This window comes from Amblyraja radiata, chromosome 4, assembly GCF_010909765.2.
Source record: "Amblyraja radiata isolate CabotCenter1 chromosome 4, sAmbRad1.1.pri, whole genome shotgun sequence".
NCBI lineage: Eukaryota > Metazoa > Chordata > Chondrichthyes > Rajiformes > Rajidae > Amblyraja > Amblyraja radiata.
In genome coordinates, this window is record NC_045959.1 from 27,266,231 (window position 1) to 27,287,276 (window position 21,046).

Sequence of the window (21,046 nt, forward strand, 5' to 3'; positions counted from 1 at the left end):
TATCCTTGCATAATTCTGTCCAGTCAAATCCTGGACCTCCCATATAGTACGAATAAAGAACAAATTAATTTGAGCAATAAAGGGCACACAAATCGATAAATGTAATTTACCCAGGAAAATGGACAGCTTCTTCCTTGGATTCTTTTTAATTGACTGTGAGCTATGGTCCACAAAATGATCTGGAAATATCATTGACCAAAGTCTAAGTCTTCTGAATGGAATTTTAAATTTAATCTAAGGTAATTTTTGATAGAAAAGAAAATGATAAAACTCAGGGACAAACTTACTTGGATAAACGTGAGGCAGAAGCAAACTGACGGCAGTTTGAGAGCATTGGTTAAACATGACGCAAGATCTTGTAAGTTATGCCAGAGCTATGCAAATTCTGCCATGGAATGCATTATGAATCGGTTATTACATTACCAATTGTACTTCATTCCTGGAACTTCGGAAAGAAATGTTCACAAAGAAAAATCTTACAGATTCTGAGAAATCTGAATCATGAACAAGTACTGGAAATACTGAAGTTAAGAAGAAATGGTTTAGGCAGGAGAAGGGATGGCAACCACATTGAAAATAATTCTCAAAAGATCCAGAAATGAGGTGAGAATTTCTGACCGACGATCTTAAAAGTTGCGCTTGTAAAGATAATTGAAGCAGTTACAGTGCTTGCAGAGGAGAGTTTGTATAATAATTGAAAATAAAACATTAGCAAGGTGCTAAGAAAGTGTAAGATAAACAGGGGTAACAGGAAAGCTCTAACAACGTATTGGGATAGTAATGTTGAGTGAAATGAGCTCCTTTTATGTACTATCATTTCAAAGTTCACCTCTTAGTGGGCAGAGCTGTTCAGTAAGAAGTTCATGCAGCTCATATCGATCAAAGATTGCTTTGGATTGAGGATATTTCGGGTTTTTTCCGGTTGTATTCATTTAAAGGACAATGCGCTATGAGCATTGTGTAGTCATTATAGAAGCATGGATTGGTGTAAAGCCCATAGTAATTAAATGTCATGGCTATAAGGTCTCCTTTGTCCTGGATTTCTGGTGCATCAATGAGAAGACATTTTCTCACTTTCTGACTGTTGTACCATAACATAATTACTTTATACTTGAGTTTGGAAAGGCTGCAGTAACTAATAAGGGTAATTTGTGAGGTTTATGATTGTTGAGAGATGGTGAAAAGATTGACGTAAATTTTCAGATTTGGTCGAGGTAAAATGTAATAATACCAGTTGTCATGAAATTCTGCAATTAAAAAAAGAAAGAAAAGAAGCGGTTTTGGTATCCTTGTGGTCAGCAGAACATTATGGGCATTATCTAAAATCGGATGTTGTGTTTATAAGTATTTTCCGCCAAGACACCGTAACATTGACTACATGACACTGTAACTCACAGCTCTAGGCTAAATTTTAAAAGCCGAAAATTGGACTTTAAAATTACTTGGGGCCAGATGCAGATTGTAGAAGGTATTACGCTGCTAGTTCCAAACATGCTATTATTTGTACAGTTATGAATATCACAGAACATGGTTGTCACAAATCTCTAAAATTTGCACATTACTTCAGCTTCTTCCCAAGCTGCTGATTTTAAAATACACATAGTCAGAGAAAGAGAGGCTAATAGCTAAAGCATTATTTTTGGATTAAGGACAGAAGTTTGAAAAAATTCAGGAACAAATTGGACCCATTTCATGCAACTGCGTTATCGAAATTAGCATGCCATTTGTAGCAAATTTTTGTGGTCTAGCTCAACACTGATTTTGCCATGATGTGTATTTTAGTTCCTCGGAGCATTTTATTTTGGGTTTTATTCTTATTGAGACGGCTGCTGCTCTCGTTCACTATATCCTCCGTCGCTCAAAAGAACAGAGGAGATTGAAGCAACCACTCAATATAGCCGTGTGGTATGAAGCTTTACCAAATCTTGAGTTTCATGAATAACATTTTTACTTTACATGACAAGCAAGTACGAATATCATAAGGAATGGAACATGCGTTAAGGGTGCTTTGAACTATAGTGTTTGGCATATCACCATATCTGTTTCTTGCCATGTTTATGTACTTACAGGTCCCTGTCTTTTATGCTGACCTATCTTTTGTCTCTTTATTATTTAGATATCTAAATGCCATTCAAACTATGTGTCCACACATTCTTCGTTACCTGACCACCGCAGTGATCACCAACAAGGATGTCCGAAAACGTAGACAGGTCTTGAAAGATTTAGTGAAGGTCATTCAACAAGTGAGTACTCATTTATTCATTTGCGTATTCCTCGAAAGGATTTCCTTTTTTTTCCACACCCTATATCGGGAAGCATCTTACTTTATCCTCAAGTTAGACACAAAATGCTGCGGGACAGGCAGCATCTCTGAAGTGAAGGAATGGGTGGCGTTTAGGATCAAGACCCTTCTTCAGACTGAGAGTCAGGGGAGATGGAAATTCAAGAAATGGAAGGAAAAGGTGTGAAATGACTGATGAAAGCAGATGATATCAAGGAAATGTAGAATGGTTCATTGTTGGCTGAGGGGAAGGTGACAATGAGGCATAGAAATAGTAAAATTATTCTGGAGGACAGTGAAACCAGTCAAAGAACTAGGGTGGGGGGGACAGAACGGAGAGAGAGGGAAAGCAAGTTAAAGAAGTTAGACAAATCAATATTCATACCACTGGGTTGTAAGTTGCCAAAACAAGATATGAGGTACTGTTCCTCCAATTTGTGTTTGGCCTCACTCTAACAGTTGAGGAGGCCCAGGAAAGAAAGGTCAGTATGAGAATGGGAGGGGTTTTTAAAGTGTTTGGCAACCGAGATATGGCGTAGGCCGAGGCAGACTGACCTGATCTGTCGGACAGATGTTTGGGGATTTTTTTTTTTATAGAAAGATTTCTTCTGTCATCAGCTGTGGAGATCTTCCTTGGCCTGCCAGTCCCTTTGAGATTAGTAAACTCATCAGTGCCCTCTTTCTTCTCAATGTTGTTCCAAACAATTGATTTTGGTAAGCCTAAGGTTTGGCTGATGTCTCTAACAGTTTAATTCTAACAGTACAACAAGTAGCCTGTATTTATTTTGGTCTTCCTCCACTTATCCACTTGCTTCCATCTCCCAACTCCAACATTTTCCCATCCCCTATCTGGCTCCAACTACCTGTCATCCTTCACCTACTGTCAGTCAAATAATTATCTACTAGCTTAATCGTTTTACTCTTTTTTTGATACTGACTCTTTTCAAGCACAGACCTGATGCAGAACTTTAACTCAAAATGTAAGCAATTCCTTTCCCACTGAATTTCTCCAGCATATTGTTGCTCTTGAATGTAGTAATTACTAGACTAAGTGAGACCTGTTGGGTCCCAGCATCACAGGGGAGGGCTGGTCACCAACGCAATATTCCACCTCTCCACCAATTCCAATGTTGCTCGCCAGTGGGGGAGGGGCTGTCTGTTGCGCTAATATGGGTGTTGCGGGCCGAAGTTACTGGTCTCCAGAGGACTAGTATAGACATTGTGGGCCGAACGGATTCTTGGGCGAGCATCCAAGTGTTGCAACGATTTTAAAAGCCAAGCCAAGGCAAACAATTGTGATGCAGCCACCTGACAACCAAAATTCATTTTGTGAACACAAACATTTTAAAAGGCGTGGCAAACAATTGGGCTGCAGCCACCTGACAACCAAAATTCATTTTGTGAACACAAACTTGTTAAAAAGGCGAGGCAAACAATTGGGCTGCAGCCACCCGACAACCAAAATTCATTTTGTGGACACAAATTTAAAAAAAAGGCGAGGCAAACAATTGGGCTGCAGCCACCCGACAACCAAAATTCATTTTGTGAACACAAATTATTTAAAAAGGCGAGGCAAACAATTGGGCTGCAGCCACCTGACAACCAAAATTCATTTTGTGAACACAAACTTTAAAAAAAGGCAAGGCAAACAATTGGGCTGCAGCCACTTTACAGCCGCAGCTCAGAGAGCCGTGACCCTCTCGCTTCCTGAGTCTGGAAGAGACTGAGTGAGGCACTACACTTCCGGGTTTTATATTCCCTCCCCCTGCCACCAGCGGGGGCAGCAGAGAGAATGGGGATTTAAAAAAAACATTAATATCTCTGATTTTTCATCGATGGGAAAAATCCTCTGGTCCAGGAAGGTGGAGGGGGTCTCTGAGTGAGGTGGCCCAAAATGACGGCCGTAGGTAGCGGCGTTCTCTCGGATATCGCACCAAAGTGGGCTAAAAGCGGTCAAGATCAGACTTTTAGTAATATAGAAGATATCCGATCGCTTCTTCTGATACCATTCTGGATATCATTCACTCACTATATATTAAAAAAGCCCCCCAAATGTGCTTTAAAACTTCTTTCTCTCACCTCTGGTTTTTGATAACCCCACTACAGGAAAAAGCTTCTGAATATATTTCATATCTTTGAAATTATCAATATCATAATCTTTGAAATTAATATTTCATAATAATGATATTTCTAAGCATGAATAAAAAAAGCTGGAGGTATATTGCCTTGGTGTTCTTCCTATGGCTCTGAAGCCATTAGGCCGTTATTTCATATTTATATATGAAATAGCTGTAGTCCCAACACCGAGCCTTGTGTTACCCCATTAGTCACTGCCTGCCAATCTGAAAGGGACCCGTTAAGCCCCTGTCCCACTTAGGAAACATGAACAGAAACCTCTGGTGATCTTGCGCCCCACCCAAGGTTTCTGTGAGGTTCCCGGAGGTTTTGGTCACTCTCCCTAATGGTCGAAAGTGGTTTCCGCGTAATCGAGGCTTCTACTATGTTCCTGAGATTATTTCAACAAATTCAAAACCAGCCTCGACTAAAAATAGGTTGCCGTTTGGTCGAAGCTAGGTAGAGTGGGGTTGCTATTTACTTACAGGCAGTCAAAGGCCATCTCCTTCGCTGACCGGCCATTTTGATTGGCTCATTGGAGTTTTCAGCAAAGATCCTGTAGGATCTTTGGTTTTCAGGACCTAGAAGATCCGCCGGAAGGTAAAACGCCCGCTAACTTTATTAAACTTCATAAAACTGTCTCCCCCCCCCTTCTCCCCCTTTCTCTCCCCCTTCTCTCCCCTTCTCTCTCCCCTTCCCCTTCTCTCTCCCCTTCTCTCTCCCCTTCTCTCTCCCCTTCTCTCCCTCCCTCCCACGCTCTCTAAAGGACTTACCATGCTCTGTGGCAGCCGTTTACCTTCCTCTTCATCACGCAGCCAGCTCTCCTCCGCTGTCCCTGGCCCCCACCTTCGCGATGTGTTTGTGTGTGTGTGTGTGTGTGTGTGTGTGTGTGCGTGGTCGGCAGCAAAGATTTTGTAGGATCTGTGGTCAGTTGATGCAGCTCACACTTCGGTGGAGGCTTTCCAGGCGAGTGACCAAAACCTCTGGCGACTCATGGAAACTTTGGGTGGGGCGCAAGGACACTAAAGGTTTCCGTTCAGGTTTCCTAAGTGGAACAGGGGCATTAATCCCTACTCTTTGCTTCCTGTCTGACAACCAGTTTTCTATCCATGTCAGTACCCTACCCCCAATACCATGTGCTCTAATTTTGCCCACTAATCTCCTATGTTGGACCTTATCAAATGTTTTCTGAAAGACCAGGTACACTACATCCACTGGCTCTCCCTTGTCCATTTTCCTAGTTACATCCTCAAAAAATTCCAGAAAATTAGTCAAGCATGATTTCCCCTTCGTAAATCCATGCTGACTCGGACTGATCCTGTTACTGCTATCCAAATGTGCCGCTATTTCATCTTTTATAATTGACTCCAGCATCTTCCCCACAGTAAGTGTCAGGCTAACTGGTCTATAATTCCCTGTTTTCTCTCTCCCGCCTTTCTTAAAAAGCGGGACAACATTAGCTACCCTCCAATCCACAGGAACTGTTCCTGAATTTATAGAACATTGGAAAATGATCACCAATGCATCCACGAATTCTAGAGTGACTTCCTTAAGTACCCAGGGATACAGACCATCAGGCCCTGGGGATTTATCAGTCTTCAGTACCATCAGTCTACCCAACACCATTTCCTGCCTAATGTGGATTTCCTTCAGTTCCTCTATGTCACCCTAGTTCCTCTGGCCACTAGTACATCAGGGAAATTGTTTGTGTCTTCCTTAGGGAAGACGGATCCAAAGTTTCTGTTCAACCCGTCTGCCATTTACTTGTTCCCCATAATAAATTCACTTGTTTCAGTCTTCAAGGGTCCAACTTTGGTCTTAACTAAATTTTTCCTCTTCACAGACATAACGAAGCTTTTACTATCCTCCTTTATATTCTTCGTAGTTTACCTTTGTGCTTTATCTTTTCTCCCCGTATTACCTTTTTGGTTATCTTCTGTTGCTTTTCAAAAGTTTCCCAATCCTCTGACTTCCCGCTCATCTTTGCTATGTTATACTTCTTTTTTTTTTTTATACTGTCCTTGACTTACCTTGTCAGCCACGGTCGCCCCTTACTCCCCTTGGAATCTTTCTTCCTCTTTGGAATGAACTGATCCTGCACCTTCTGTATTATTCCGAGGAATACCTACCATTGTTGTTCCACTGTCATCCCTGCAAGGGTATTTTTTCCGGTCAACTTGGGCCAGCTCCTCCCTCATGGCTCCATAGTCCCCTTTGTTCAACTGTAATACTGACACTTCCGATTTTCCCTTCTCCCTCTCAAATTGTAGATTAAAACATATCATATTATGGTCACTACCTCCTAAAGGCTCCTTTACCTCGAGTTCCCTTATCAAATCCAGAATTGCCTTCTCCCTGGTAGGCTCCATTACAAGCTGCTCTAAGAATCCATCACGGAAGCACTCCACAAACTCCCTTTCTTGGGGTCCAGCACCAACCTGATTTTCCCAGTCTACCTGCATGTTGAAATCTCCCATAACAACCGTACCATTTCCTTTGCGACGTGCCAATTTTAACTCTTGATTCAACTTGCACCCTATATCCAGGCTAATGTTTGGGGTCCTGTAGATAACTCCCATTGGGGTCTTTTTACCCATACAATTCCTCATTTCTATCTGTACTGACTCTGCATCTCCTGATTCTGTCACCCCTCCCAAGGGACTGAATTTAATTCCTCACCAACAGAGCTACCCTACCCCCTCTGCCCACCTGCCTGTCTTTTCGATAGGACTTGAATATTCAGTTCCCAGCCCTGGTCCTCTTGCAGCCATGTCTCTGTAATTCCCACAACATCATACTTGCCAATTTCCAATTGAGCCTCAAGCTCATCCACTTTATTTCTCATACTTTGTGCATTTATATATAATACTTTTAATCCATTATTCCCTTCACCTTTCACATCGATTCCTATTTCACTTGCCCATACTCTCCTATCCCTTCCTGAGCTTTCTGCCCCGTTAAAGATCATAAATCTTTGGTTTAAACCCACCCGTTTGGTTTAAAGTCCCCCTCCTGTTAAGGTGCAACCCGTCCTTTTTGTACCATTCAACCTTCCCACAAAACAGATCCCAGCGGTCTAAGATTCTAAATCCCTGCTTCCCGCACCAGCTCCTCAGCCACACGTTCAGATCCCCTATCTCCCTGTTTTTGCCCTCACCAGCACGAGGAACTGGAAGCAAACCGGAGATAACATCTCTCGAGGTCCTGCTTTTCAGACCTTCCGAGTTCTCTGAAGTCACGCTGCAGAATGTCTTTCCTCTTGTTCCTGACATCATTTGTGGCGACATGCACTACTACTTCCGGCTGCTCACCTTCACCTTTGAAGATGCCCTGCAATCGGTCCGTGACGTCCTGGATCCTGGCACCAGGGAGTCACCAGGCTACAAGCACCTGACTCGTGCAAAAATTTGTGGCGAATTCATGCCCACATGGTTTTTAGGTACAGCTTGTTCCGGTTGCCTAGCAACGAGCAGCTTCACATGAGGGTCGAGAGCTGAGATTCAAGCTCTGAGGTCAGAGGGCATAACGGGCTTATCTGTACAAGGGGAGGTTGAGGAGATTTTTATTAAACGAGGCACAAGCTTGGTGTCGCTTGTCCTTTACTTTCGGTCGTGAGATTTAGTGGATTCTACATATTCTTTCCTAACCAATCCTCTAGATCTTCTTTTAGTGATCCTTTGTATTCAGTCTTAAATGCTTTTAATGCTGTTCATTGCAATACCGTAGGGTTATGCTTACCATATTGAGTGATTTTGTTTATTTCCTCATTGACAAACTTAAATTATAAAGGGCAGTAAAAAGACCCTTTTTGTTAAGGGGCTGTCCCACTTTACCCTCGACTCATACTCGCAGCATGGGCGACACGAGGTCGTGGGAGGTCTTTGTAACTCTCCTTCATGCTCGAGAATAGTCCCCGCGTACTCGAGGCCTCAGCTAGGTCGCGGCATATTTTTCAACATGATGAAAAATGCCCACGAGTAAAAAAAGGTTGCCATGGAAAAAAATCGATACTTTTTTTACTCGTAGGTTTAATCGTAGTAGGCCGTAGTAGGTCGGTATGTTAGTCGTAGGCAATCGAGGGTAGTCAAAGGTAGTCGTAGATAGTCTTCATTATGGTCAAAGGGAGGTCGAAGGAGATTGAAGGAGGTCGTCTTCACTCTCCACTATTCGGTGTCCAATTTTCCCAAAGTTAGTTGTAGCTAGTCGAAGTTAGTCTTCAACATAATCGAAGGAGGTCTTCAACATGACATTTTTTCAAACTCTTCTAAACTCGCCAATTAGGTCGCCCAAGTGGGACAGCCCCTTTACTTGGGTGCAGCCTAGTATTGTCTCTGCTCCCATGACCCCCCACAGGCAGCTCATTTCAGATATGCACCGCCATCTGTATGTAAAAACCTGCCCCTCAGACCTTCTTTAAATTGCTCATTTTAATCTTGTACCCCCTACTGCCTTGCAAAAACAATTGACCATCTATTCTATATATGCCTCTCTTAATTTTATAAACCTCTGTTACATTATCCGTCGGCCTCCTAGGTTCCAATGAGGATAAACCCAGCATATCTAATCTGTCCCTGTATAAACAGCCCTCTGTGTCAGACAACATCCTCCTGAATCCCTTCAGCGCTCTCTCTTTTGCTAGCATATCCTTCCTAGAGTATGGCAACCAGAACTGTAGATGATAATCCATTGCCACCTGATGAATCATTTGGGTTACATGGCATCCCAACATATGTACTTTGCTTATAAAGGCAAGAATGCCCAATACCTTTTTCGCTATTCTATCCATCTACGTTGCTTCTTTCAGGGAGTAATGGACTTGCGCCACAAGATCTCTCAGTACATGAAGCTGTATATGAGATGAATTTTAAAGAAAGGTTTTGAGCAACATAAAGAGCTGAGCTTGTCTGAATGTGTTATCTTTAACAGTGAGAAAGGAAGGGAAAGAGAGAAAATCAGATGCCAAACTAACTGGAACTGCAGAAAGTCCATTGCCACTACAAACACATACTGATATGTAAAGCTAAATATAGGGCAAGAGTGGAAGGATTAAAAATCTTAGGGCTATTTTAAGTCTTGTATAAAACAGCACAATCCTGAAAATCCACAAATATACAGATTTGAATGGTTTGCATTGGCCAGTGAGAAAATAAATGCCTGTTTTGTTTTCTGCAACATGCTGTAATAAGGAAATAATGCACATATATAATAAGATTAAAATACAGTAGATGTAACTTGAAGACTTGATGAAACATTTATAGTTGCATTCCTCTTTATGTATGTCTGCCTGAAATATTTGGAACAGAGCAAAGTGCAGATTTTTGAATTCAAGAACATTTTGTTCTCATCAAGATGTCCTGCTGAGAAATAAATGTTAAGCCTCTTTGGAATTTCAAAATAGGTAGTAGGTGCTTTAAGAATATTAAAGAATATCCGTAAAAATGCTGAAAGATTTTGATTTATTCTGTAAAGACAGATGGTCCAAATTGAATTTGTTATGAAAAGGAATACGCCGTTGTGAAATAGATGTAAAACATGATAAAACTTTTTCCGAATGTACAATATGGAGATTTATGACTTTGTATTTTGACATTCCAGTCATTTGCAGAGCTTCGTGCAGCTCCTGTAAGTATGGAATAAGAGCAGTTATTGCAAATGTAGAACGCTTGTACCCAATATGCCAATCCATTAGGACGCCCTATTTTCAGCATTTGATGTTGAAATGCTTTTTTTAAATTTGTATAGTTTTGTTATTTCTAAGATTGATGGAATTTCTCCAAAGTCATCTCGACCTATCCACCTGATTCACCTTCTGTTGCGTATCTGTTACATAACTGCTTTAGTAATCTTTGTTTTGTCGCCAAAGTCAGCTTTTGATCTGTGGTAAAAGAGGCTCTAGAAGGTATTCCATGCAATAGCATATCTTTTTTTTGACACGCCGTGGTCAACAATATAGCATATCAAACAATGTCCACGTTTCTCATTCCTATTAATGTTGTGATTATGCATCAAGGAGAACATCTTGTATAAAATTATCACTCTGCCTCCTTTTCCAGAGATCATGGCCTCACTGAATCTATTTTAAAATTACCAGAGGAAATGCTTTTAATTCCAGCTGTTTCACACCTGCATGAAGTAATATAAAGCATCTTTGTTTTCTTTTGCATTTTTACAATCAGACAACTCGTTGAGTATTACTGTAGGGAATAGACTGGCTTTATACAGCAATGTAGACCAAGCATATAAAACAAAGAACTGCAGTTGCTGGTTAATATACAAAAGGACACAAAGTGAAGTAGTAATTCAGCAGGTTAGGCAGCATCTCTGTACTCTGATGAAGGATCTCGACCCAAAACGTTACCTATCCATGTTCTCCAGAGATGCTGCCTGTCCTGCTGAGTTACTCCAGCACTTTGTGTCCTTTAAGGTAGACCAATCATCCCTCTAACTAGTATTGGAGACACAACAGAATACAGGTGTTGGAATCTGGAGAAACAAACAATCTGCTGGAGGAACTCAGCAAGTTACGTTGCATGTGAGGGAGAGAGGAAATGTTGACATTTCGGGCCTGAAACCGACTATTCCTTCCCTGCGCAGATGCTGCTCGATCCGCTGAGTTCCTCCAGCAGTTTGTTTATTGCTTGTAGTGTTATCCCTGAGTTTCTGTAAATATAGAATATTAACTCATTCTTTTGACAACAGTCAGCGGATAGAACAACTGTAAGAGACCCAACTGTTGGCGGACAACCATGACATCAGTTTTACACCTCCGTCTCATGATTAAGGTCCTATCCAGCTGAGAGGCAAGAATACAGGAAAGCTTCTCAAGAATTATGATGAGCTCAGTGCATGCTCGATGGAGCACTTCTTAACCAAGACTCCTCAATGCATGTATCCTTGATTTCATCTCTTTCCGCCTTAACCTTGTTACAACAACAGCTTAGCAATTGATTAGAAAGGCCATCCATATGTTGTAACATGGACTAGAACCGGCAAAATCGCTGCTGAAGTAATAAAGTATGGCAGAGAACAGCTTCTGGCAGAAATGCATGACCGTATCTCCCACATCTGGGAATAGAGAACATGCCAGAGAACTTCAAAGACACAGTAATCAACAAAGGAGGCAAGTCCAGTTGAAATAATGATGGAGTCTGCCTGCTGTCTGCCATGGCGAAATTATTAAACGGATTCTTAACTGCTTCTTCTCAGCAGCTAAAGTTTCAGGGTCAAGGGGAGGATTTTGCCTGTGAAGAAGCGACAAGGGCATAATGTTCACTACTCAGTATGTGCAAAGAGCAACATCAATCACCAAACTTACCTTTCCTTGTCCTCACACAAGTCTCTATTGACCAGGAGCAATTATGAAGGATCCTTCTCCAGTTGAGGTGCCCACAAACATTTGTCACCATTTTTATTTGGATATTTGGTCAGCTATGTGAATAGGAAAGGTTTGGAAAGATATGGACCTGATGCCAGCAGGAACCTTTGTAGATGGGGCATTCTGGTTAGCGTGGGCGTTGGGCTGAAGGGCCTGTTTCCATGCTGTATGACTATCTTGCACTATTCAAGTTAGTCACATTCAAAGCACTCTAACCTTCTGCAGCTCTGCAAATTTCAGCGTGTTGTAATATAACACTCCATGTTATGCATCACACACAATATGACTGGATGGGAGATATGAACAAAGCTTGGTCGCAGAAGTAGGAATTAAAGATTGTTTTAAAGGAAGATGAGGAGGTTTGGAAGGTTAATCCAGAGGAAAGTGTCTCAGCTGTCAATGGAAATAAATAAGGGACATGCAAGGAGTCAAAATTAAAATTACCTGAGGTTTCCAAGAGATTGATAATGGTAGGAAATTAGGTATTTAATCTCAAGAATGTGATTTAAAAACTAGAGATATGGCTTGTGGAAGAGCCAGTGTAGGTCAGTGAACATTGTGTGATGGACAATTGAAATATAAGCAGCGATGTTTTTGGGCAAGTGAAGTTTGAGGAGATTAGAAAATTAATCAATTGGATTGATGTGATACGGAATAGCAAGAGTCCATTATACCAGTGTAAATATGTGTAGAGAACTTTCTGGAATGAAACCACAGAAAACTAAGTCCAAGGCTGCTCAACACTGACCTGTTGATTTGTACCTCTTTGTTATTGAGTTGTGATGAGAAAATTGTGGAAATATTTTATTTTTATTGAAAGACGTCAGAGGTTTGATTATCAGTCAACAATTATAAAAATGAAAGAAGTTGAAGGGCCAGTTTGTAAACTGCATTAATAATTGCACACCCAGAACTCAGACTTTCAATTAATTTTAAAATCTGCTTTGAATCCTGGTGACATTGCTTCATTACGTGCCGATCAAGCTTTATTTTATGTGTAGATTGTGTATCAGATATGGTGAAAGGGTTAGAAAACAATCCTGTCTGTGTTAGTCAATCTGTTCTGCAGCAACTGAAGTATTAAATTATTTGGGTAATATTACAAGAAATAATGTGTCCTCATTACATCACTCGTGTTATAGTGCTGATCTCCTGTAACATTACACTTCTGTCCTTCAACTTCATCTGATGCAATGTTTCTCAGCTGTTTATTAGACTAACCTCCCATTGTTTGACCAACTTAATACTTGGCTTAAATCCTTAGTGTTTAAAATATTAGACCAGGATAATTTGGCATTGGCAGACGGCATGTTGATGCAAGGACCCAAGCTCTTTGTGTTGACAGTGTCTGCAACATTTGTTGCCCTTTCATTCCGATTGTTGTTTATCTATTTGTGCAAATTTCATCAAGGACTGGTATTTAACCAGACAGATTTCATTAAAAGGCGTTAATATTTTAAGGAAAACGTTTGCATTGTCCATTTTGAGAGATTGGAAAACAGACCAAGGAATAAATCTCAACCATTGTGTTTTGTATTGCCATCTGCAGCTGGGTCAGAGTTCATAATCAATACTGTTCTCTAGTATTGCCTCTCTCGTTGGGCCTAGCAACAATGACTGAAACTATCAAATCTGTTAGAATTTTTTCTTCTGTTTTTAACCATACAAAACGGGAGGGCTAGTTACCATGTTGTCACTGGGCAAATGTTGTGGTACCAAATTCAACTGGTGGAGTGGCTGAATGGATGGGTTTGGGTGCCCTATGCACAGTCAGCTTTTACCTTCCATTATCCCCCCTCCAGAAGCCTGACGACTGGGTTCTGATAGTCAACATGCATCCAAGCTTCTAAATGTTCTAATTTATTTCTGAATGGACATAGCTGTCAAGGCTTTTTTTAATTGCTTTCAAGGAGGTAGTGAACTGTCGTCTTAATCACTGCAGTCCTTTCCGCGTTGTGCTGTTAGGAAGGGGCTTCAGGATTTAGAATCAGCAGCAATGAAAGAACAACAGGTTATTTCTAGGTCAGGATGATGTGCATGATGATGGGGAATGTGCAAGTAGTGGTGTTTTTTTACATACCTCAAACTTTTGCCTCCTTGGTAGAAGTTCTGGGTTTGGGAGGTGCCTTCAGAATATTCATGTTTTTAATTGCATGTTATAAAACCTGCACTCTGCAATGGTGGTGTTGGGGGAAATTCGTTTAGTTTATTGTCGAATGGTGTATGTGGTACCAATCAGGTGGCCTGCTTTGTGCTGGATGGTGTCAAGCTTCTTGAGTATACATGTCCCCGCATACTAGACAGAAACTGTGTTGTACTTTTTTTTGAAAGTTTAACTTTCCTTTGTCACATTATGATTTATTTTTGCCCTATAGGAAAGTAAAAAGACATTGTACTCTACAGCAAGCTACATCTTCAATTCTGTAGAACTTGAAGTTTAATTAAATTGGTGTTGGGGGTTTGGCTGGTTTCCTTTGACGATTATATATTCATGCTTGTGTACACTTGTATACTCAGTTTTCTAATCTTTAAAGTGCACTTAGAAGAAAGTACAGTGCTCAACAATCATCTGACTTATTGTATTGTAAAATGTGAACCATGATCTCATTCTCTGCAGTAAGTATTGATGGAAATCTAATCCTTTGGGGCCTGTTAAACATCGAAGAGTGTTACTTGGTCCATCTGACTCTGCTGCCAGTTATGATTTGGCACGTAAATCGTTGTTCAGATTTGTTTGTATTTCCAGCCTCTTTTCAGCTAACTGTTGCCCGTCCTGCTACATGAAGGACGAGTGTGCCCTTACTTTTGGACCTGCAATTGTTGTGGGCTGTAGCCTTTGGTGGCAGAAGTAGATATGGTTCGGGCTTTAAAAGGAACATGATAGATACTCAAAGGGCAATCATTTGCAAGTATATAGAAACATAGAAAATAAGTGCAGGAGTAGGCCCTTCGAGCCCGCATCGACATTCAATATGATCATGGCTGATCATCCAAAATCAGTACCCCGTTCGGCTTTTTCCCACAATCCCCTCGGATATATCTGATCAGACCCTGGGGATTTGTCTATCTTCATACACAATAGTACCTCTAGCACCTCTTCGACCGTAACACTGACCGCATTCAAGACACTTCCATTGACTGCCCCAAGTTCCTCTGTCTTCCTGTCTTTCTCCTCGGTAAATACAGAGGAGAAATACTCATTGAGGACCTTGCCCATCTCCTGCGGCTCCACACAGAGTTAACTACTTTGATTCCCGAGTTATAAATAAAAAAAGGTAGAAATACTCATTGTTGGGAGGAAACAAAATAGAATTAAAGGTTAATGAGCAGGTGGAGGTACAAAAGACTGCTTTGCAGGACATCTTCGTTCAGTCCGCAAGGATGACCATGGGCTTCCAGTTGAATGTCGTTTAAATTCTCTATTCACTCCCTCTCTGAATTTGAGCTCCGACACTGTTCTCACACAAGTCGGGGAATTGCTTGTCATCTCATTTCCAGGCACATTACAACGCATAGAACGGCAAGCCTTTAACCAGACATTCCAGTTTGTATCTATCATAAAAGATCACCAATCTGAAAGGTTAACTGAATTTCTTTTCTCTCCTGAGATATTAGTTGGCCTACAAATAATCGGTGTATCAGAATTTACCAGTTTTCTTTTTCCCTCTCCTCTATTCTCAATCATCTACTATTTACATTGCATCAGACAGATCAACTGTGATTAATAAGCTTTCACTGCAGCGTCTCAGGCATATTCACCACCACGTGTCATTTTTGTCTTCCTCGGACTAATCCCTACTGAACATGCTCCCTTTGTTCTTTCCATCCCTCCATTTTTCCTGCAATTTAAAACACAAACCATCAAATTGGCCAAATACGAATATTTATTTTCACATGAGTTTTTACAGCCGGCTACTAGTGAGTGTTATCAACTTTCACTCAGAGGGTGGTGGGGCTATGGAATGTTATTATTGTACCTGATTCAACTACTTTCTCTGGCAATTCATTCCAGATCCCCACCACCCTCTGAGTGAAATTTGATAACTCTCACTAGTAGGAGGCTGTAAAAACTCATATGTGAATATAAATATTTGTGTTTGGCCAATTTAATGGACTGTGTTTTCGTTTTCTGCAATACCTGGGAAGCTCCTTTATAAAATCTGTTTATCAGAATACTTCCTTTCAAACATGGTCAGTGTAAGACTGCTCCTTGACTGCCTGTATGGAGCACATGGCAGTGATTCCTGGGTGTGGCTGGCAAACACCTTTCATAGAGGAGGATAAATAATTTGCTGTTGCAAACTCTTAACTGTCTTAAGTACACCGAGGATGTGAGCCATCTGAAACCCATATGAGCCTGTACTAATGAATATTGATAGTTTAGGAGGATATTTTTAAACAGTTAGCACAGTCCGCACTATTCTGAAACTTCAGCGATAGCACTGCAAGTAATCATTGCCTTTAAACCATAACTTACGAAGATTTTTGTATTGTTTAAAAAAATAAACTACATGTAACAAACAAAATAATGCAATATTTCAATTTATAACTGCCACAACATTTCTCAATAAATGAAGAAGAGTTTCGGCCCGAAACGTTGCCTATTTCCTTTGCTCCATAGATGCTGCTGCACCCGCTGAGTTTCTCCAGCATTTTTGTGTACTTACAACATTTCTCAATATTGTACATTAATTTTGTACATTTGTAATATATACTTTTGAATCTTTGTTACACTTCAATAAAGTCTTGCTTCTGCCAGGTGATGTATTAAATATCTAGAATATTGAGTACATGACAGCATTTTAATCTCCAACAAAATAATGTCATTTTTAACAGTTGGTGATCAGCAAAGATCCCAGAGGCACCCACTGAAAAGTAATCACTTGATATACTGTATTTTAAATAATTTATATTATTGAATTTAGTTAGCATCAACAACCTTTAGGCTTGTCCAGCATTCTGACATTCTAATGGTAAAAGTGAACAGTACTTTTCTCCAAGATACTGATTTAATTTGATTTTGAGGGGATCCAAGTTGTATACTGATCTTATAACGTCCCTCAGGGAAACTATTTCACAGGTGGAACACCCTCCATAAAGCGGTGCTTTCTTTCATCTTGTTTGAATCTTCCCACTCTCAGCCAATTCCAGTATCACCTTGTTCTGCCTCCCTGTACCATGGCTAATGTCACTGTTCTTTCCGTACTCAAAACACATTTCTGCCTTGGCACATTTTCAACACCTGAAGCAACCTCATTCTGAAGCATTCTTCCTATTGAATAAATATAGATCCAATCTACTTGGTCACACCCATGTGTTTTTCAAATGACCAGTTTTAAAATGGGCTTTAAAGTGGTGGAGAAACAAAGAAGTGCAGACGCTCGAAATTTGAAAAAAAAAAAAAAGATTCAACAACTTCAACATGTCATCTATGAAAATAAAAACAAAGTTAATCTTCAGGTTGATTTTTAATCAGGCTAGGAAATGTTGGAAAACAGGCATGTTTTAAATTGCAGGGAAAATGGAGGGGTGGAAAGAACAAAGTGAGCATGTTTAATAGGGAATGAGTCCAAGGAAGGCAAAAATGATACGCGGTGGTGAATATGCCTGAGACGCTGCAGTGAAAGCTTATTAATCACAGCTGATCTGTCTGATGCAATGTAAATAGTAGATGATTGAGAATAGAGGCAAGGGAAAAAGAAACCTGGTAAATTCTGATACACCGATTATTACAGTTGCCTGACAAGTGAAAAAAAAAGATAATTCTAGAACTATTTGTAGGTCAACTAACAGCTCAGGAGAGAAAATAAATCCAGTTAACCTTTCAGATTGATGATCTTTTATGATATATACAAACTGGAGTGTCTGGTTGAAGGCTTGCTGATCTATGCATTGTAATGTGCCTGGAAATGAGGTGAGAATCTGTTCCCCGACTTGTGTGAGAACAGTGTAGGAGCTCAAATTCAGAGAGTGAGTGAATGGAGAATTTAAGCGACATTCAACTGGAAGCCCATGGTCATCCTTGCGGACTGAACGAAGGTGTCCTGCAAAGCAGTCTTTTGTACCTCCACATGCTCATTAACCTGTTAATTTAATTAATTTTTTCTCTCCACAATGAGTATTTCTAGCTTTTGCTAGTCTTGTTGGCCATAGTGCTTTGCATTGGTATAAGAATAGTATAACAAACATAGATTAAATACAAACATTACTACATACATATAGTCCTCGCTCAGAGGACGTCAAGAAAGGCTTGGGAGTAGAGATGAGTTTTAAGTCTCGACTTAAAGAAGTCGATGGAGGGGGCCGTTCTGATGGGAAGAGGGATGCTGTTCCACAGTTTAGGAGCTGCAACCGCAAAGGCGTGGTCGCCCCTGAACTTATGCCTAGACCCCGGGATGTTCAGCAACCCCAAGTCGGCTGATCTGAGGGACCTGGAGGTGGTGTGGTGGGTAAGCAGACTTTTGATGTAGGTGGGGGCAAGCCCATTGAAAGCTGTGTAGACATAAAGGAGGATCTTTTTATTTGGAACTGCACAGGGAGCAAGTGGAGAGAGGCCAGCATCGGGGTGATGTGGTCCCTTTTTCGGGTGCCCGTCAGGAGTCTCGCTGCGGCGTTTTGGAGGCGGGACAGGGAAGATTGGCTGATGCCAGTGTAGAGAGAGTTGCAGTAATCTAGGCGGGAGGAGATAAATGTGTGGATGATCTTTTCGAGGTCATCAAACTGGAGGAATTGGTTTATTTTAGCTATCGTCCGAAGCTGAAAGAAGCTAGCTTTTACCACGGCATTGACTTGTTTGTCAAATTTCAGTGCTGAGTCAAATATCACGCCAAGGTTTCTGACGTGAGGTTTGAGTAGTGTGGTAAGGCTTCCAAGGCTGCCTGCTATCATTTTGATTGAGTCCGAGAGGCCGAGAAGGATGACCTCAGACTTACTCTCGTTTAGTTGGAGTAAGTTCTGGGCCATCCAACACTTTATATCCTCGAGGCAGCGGATAAGGTTAAGCAGATTTGATTGGTTTTTGGGCTTCAGGGGAGATAGAGTGTCCTCAATGAGTATTTCTCCTCTGTATTTACCAAGGAGATAGACAGGAGGACGGAGGAACTTGGGGCAGTCAATGGAAGTGTCTTTAGAGCGGTCAGTGTTACGGTCGAAGAGATGCTAGAGGTACTATTGTGTATGAACGTAGATAAATATCCAGGAACTGATCAGATATATCCGAGGACATTGTGGGGAAACTAGAGAGGAAATTGCAAGAGCCCGAGTTGAAATTTACGAGTCGTCTTTAAATACAGGAGACCTGTCGGAAGACTGGAGGGTGGCAAATGTTGTGCCTCTATTCAAGAAGGGCTGCAGGAAAAATGCTGGGAATTATAGGCCAGTGAGCCTAACATCTGTAGTTGGAAAGTTACTCAGGAGCTACTTTTTTTCAAGAGAGAATTAGAATTGGCTCTTAGGGCTAAGGGAATCATGGGATATGAGGAAAAAGCCGCAACGGGTTACTGATTTTGGATGATCAGCCATGTTCATGTTGAATGGCGGTGCTGGCTTGAAGGGCCGAATGACCTACTCCTGCACCTATTTTCTATGAAAGCATGCTGAGGGTTAAGACAAACAGGCATTTAGACGGACAAGGGCTGATTGGGGATAGTCAGCATGGTTTTGTACGTGGGTGGTTGTGTCCCCTTTTAAGACGTGACCAAAATGGTCGATGAGGGCGGTGCTGTAGATGTTGTATATTTGGACTTCAACAAAGCATTCAACAATGTTTCACATCGTAGGCTGTTCTGCAAGGTTAGATTGCATGGGATCCAAGGGGATGTAGCTGAATGGATAAAAAATTGGTTTCGTGGAAGGAATCAGAGCGTGATGGTGAAAGGTTGCTTCTTGGACTGGAGGCCTGTAACTAGTTGTGTGCCTCAGGATTCAGAGCTGGGCCTGTTACTGTTTGTCATCTATATCAATGATTTGGATGAAAACAAACATGGCAAGATAAGCAAGTTTGCAGATGATACCAAATTGCATGGTTTTGCTGATAGTGAAGATGGTTGTGGAAAATTGCAACAGGATCTTGATCGTTTGGCCAAGTGGGCTGAGTATTGTTTGATGGAATTTAATAGAGAAATGTGAGGTATTGTCTTTTGATAAGTCTAACATGGGCAGGACCTACAAAGTGAATGGTAGGGCGCTGGGGAGTGTTGTGGAGCAAAAGGATCTAGGAGTACAGGTGCATGGTTCCTTGAAGGTGGGGTAACTAGTAATATACAGTGGTCAAAAGGCATTTCGCATATTGACCTTCATCAGTCAGAGTTTTGAGTATAGAAGTTGGGAGGTCATGTTGCAATTGTATAAGGCATTGGTGAGGTCGCATTTAGGGTATTGTTTTCAGTTTTGGAAAGATGTCAAACTGGAAAAGGTACAGAGAAGATTTACCATGATGTTGCCAGGACTAGAGGGATTGGGCTATGGGCAGAGGTTGGGTCGGCTGGGACTCTATTCCTTGGAGTGCAGCAGGATGAGGGGTGATCTTAAATAGGTGTATAAAAGAATAATAGATCAGTCAGAGTCTCCTGTCCAGAGTAGGTGAATTGAGGACATAGGTTTAAACCTAAGGGGAAAAGATTTAATACGAATCTGAGGGTAACTTTATCACACAGGGTGGTGGGGGTATGGAACAAGCTGCCAGGTGTTAGTTGAGACAGGGACAATCCTAACATTTAAGAAACTGTTAGACAGGTACATGGATTGGACAGGTTTGGAGTGTTACAGGCCAAACGCGGGCAGGTGGGATTAGTGTAATTGGGACATGTTGGCCGTTGTGGGCAAGTTGGGCCGAAGAGCCTGATTCCACGCTGTATCACTCTATGACTCTGTAACATGTGAAATCTTCCTTAAACCGCTACCAGCCCCAAACTGAACCTACTTTCATGTTTTGCATCAGAATTTGGTTGAGTATTGAAATGTTCCTCTCTTTTATTTGTTGGGTCTTTCTTTGTTTGATTAAACCCCTGTGTAGTGCCGTGGGCTTTTTCTGTGCACTGAAGGATTCAATATAGAAGCCAGGTGTTGAAGATTAAAATAAAATTGAACAACTTTACTAACTTTGTGCCTTTTGGGCAATGAAGGAAATGACAGATTTATGGATAGGTTAGTAGAAAGTGGAAAAGAACATTTTGAATGCCAATGGTGGGCTGCAACAAGAAATGTAAGGTTGCAGCCAAGTTTGACAAATATTTCCATTAAATTTGAGCTCATCTGTAACTGCTTTGAATTCTTCT

At 41.2% G+C, this 21,046-nt stretch overlaps 1 protein-coding gene across 1 annotated transcript in view; it reads left to right on the plus strand.

Annotated features, from left to right (window-relative positions):
• The window catches only part of eif3e (eukaryotic translation initiation factor 3 subunit E), a 190,571-nt gene that overhangs the window by 86,203 nt on the left and 83,322 nt on the right, over nucleotides 1-21,046 (plus strand). Inside the window, exon 8 of the mRNA XM_033019129.1 lies at nucleotides 2,117-2,243. Coding sequence (XP_032875020.1) covers nucleotides 2,117-2,243 — 127 coding nt within the window. The remainder of the gene's footprint in view (nucleotides 1-2,116; nucleotides 2,244-21,046) is intronic.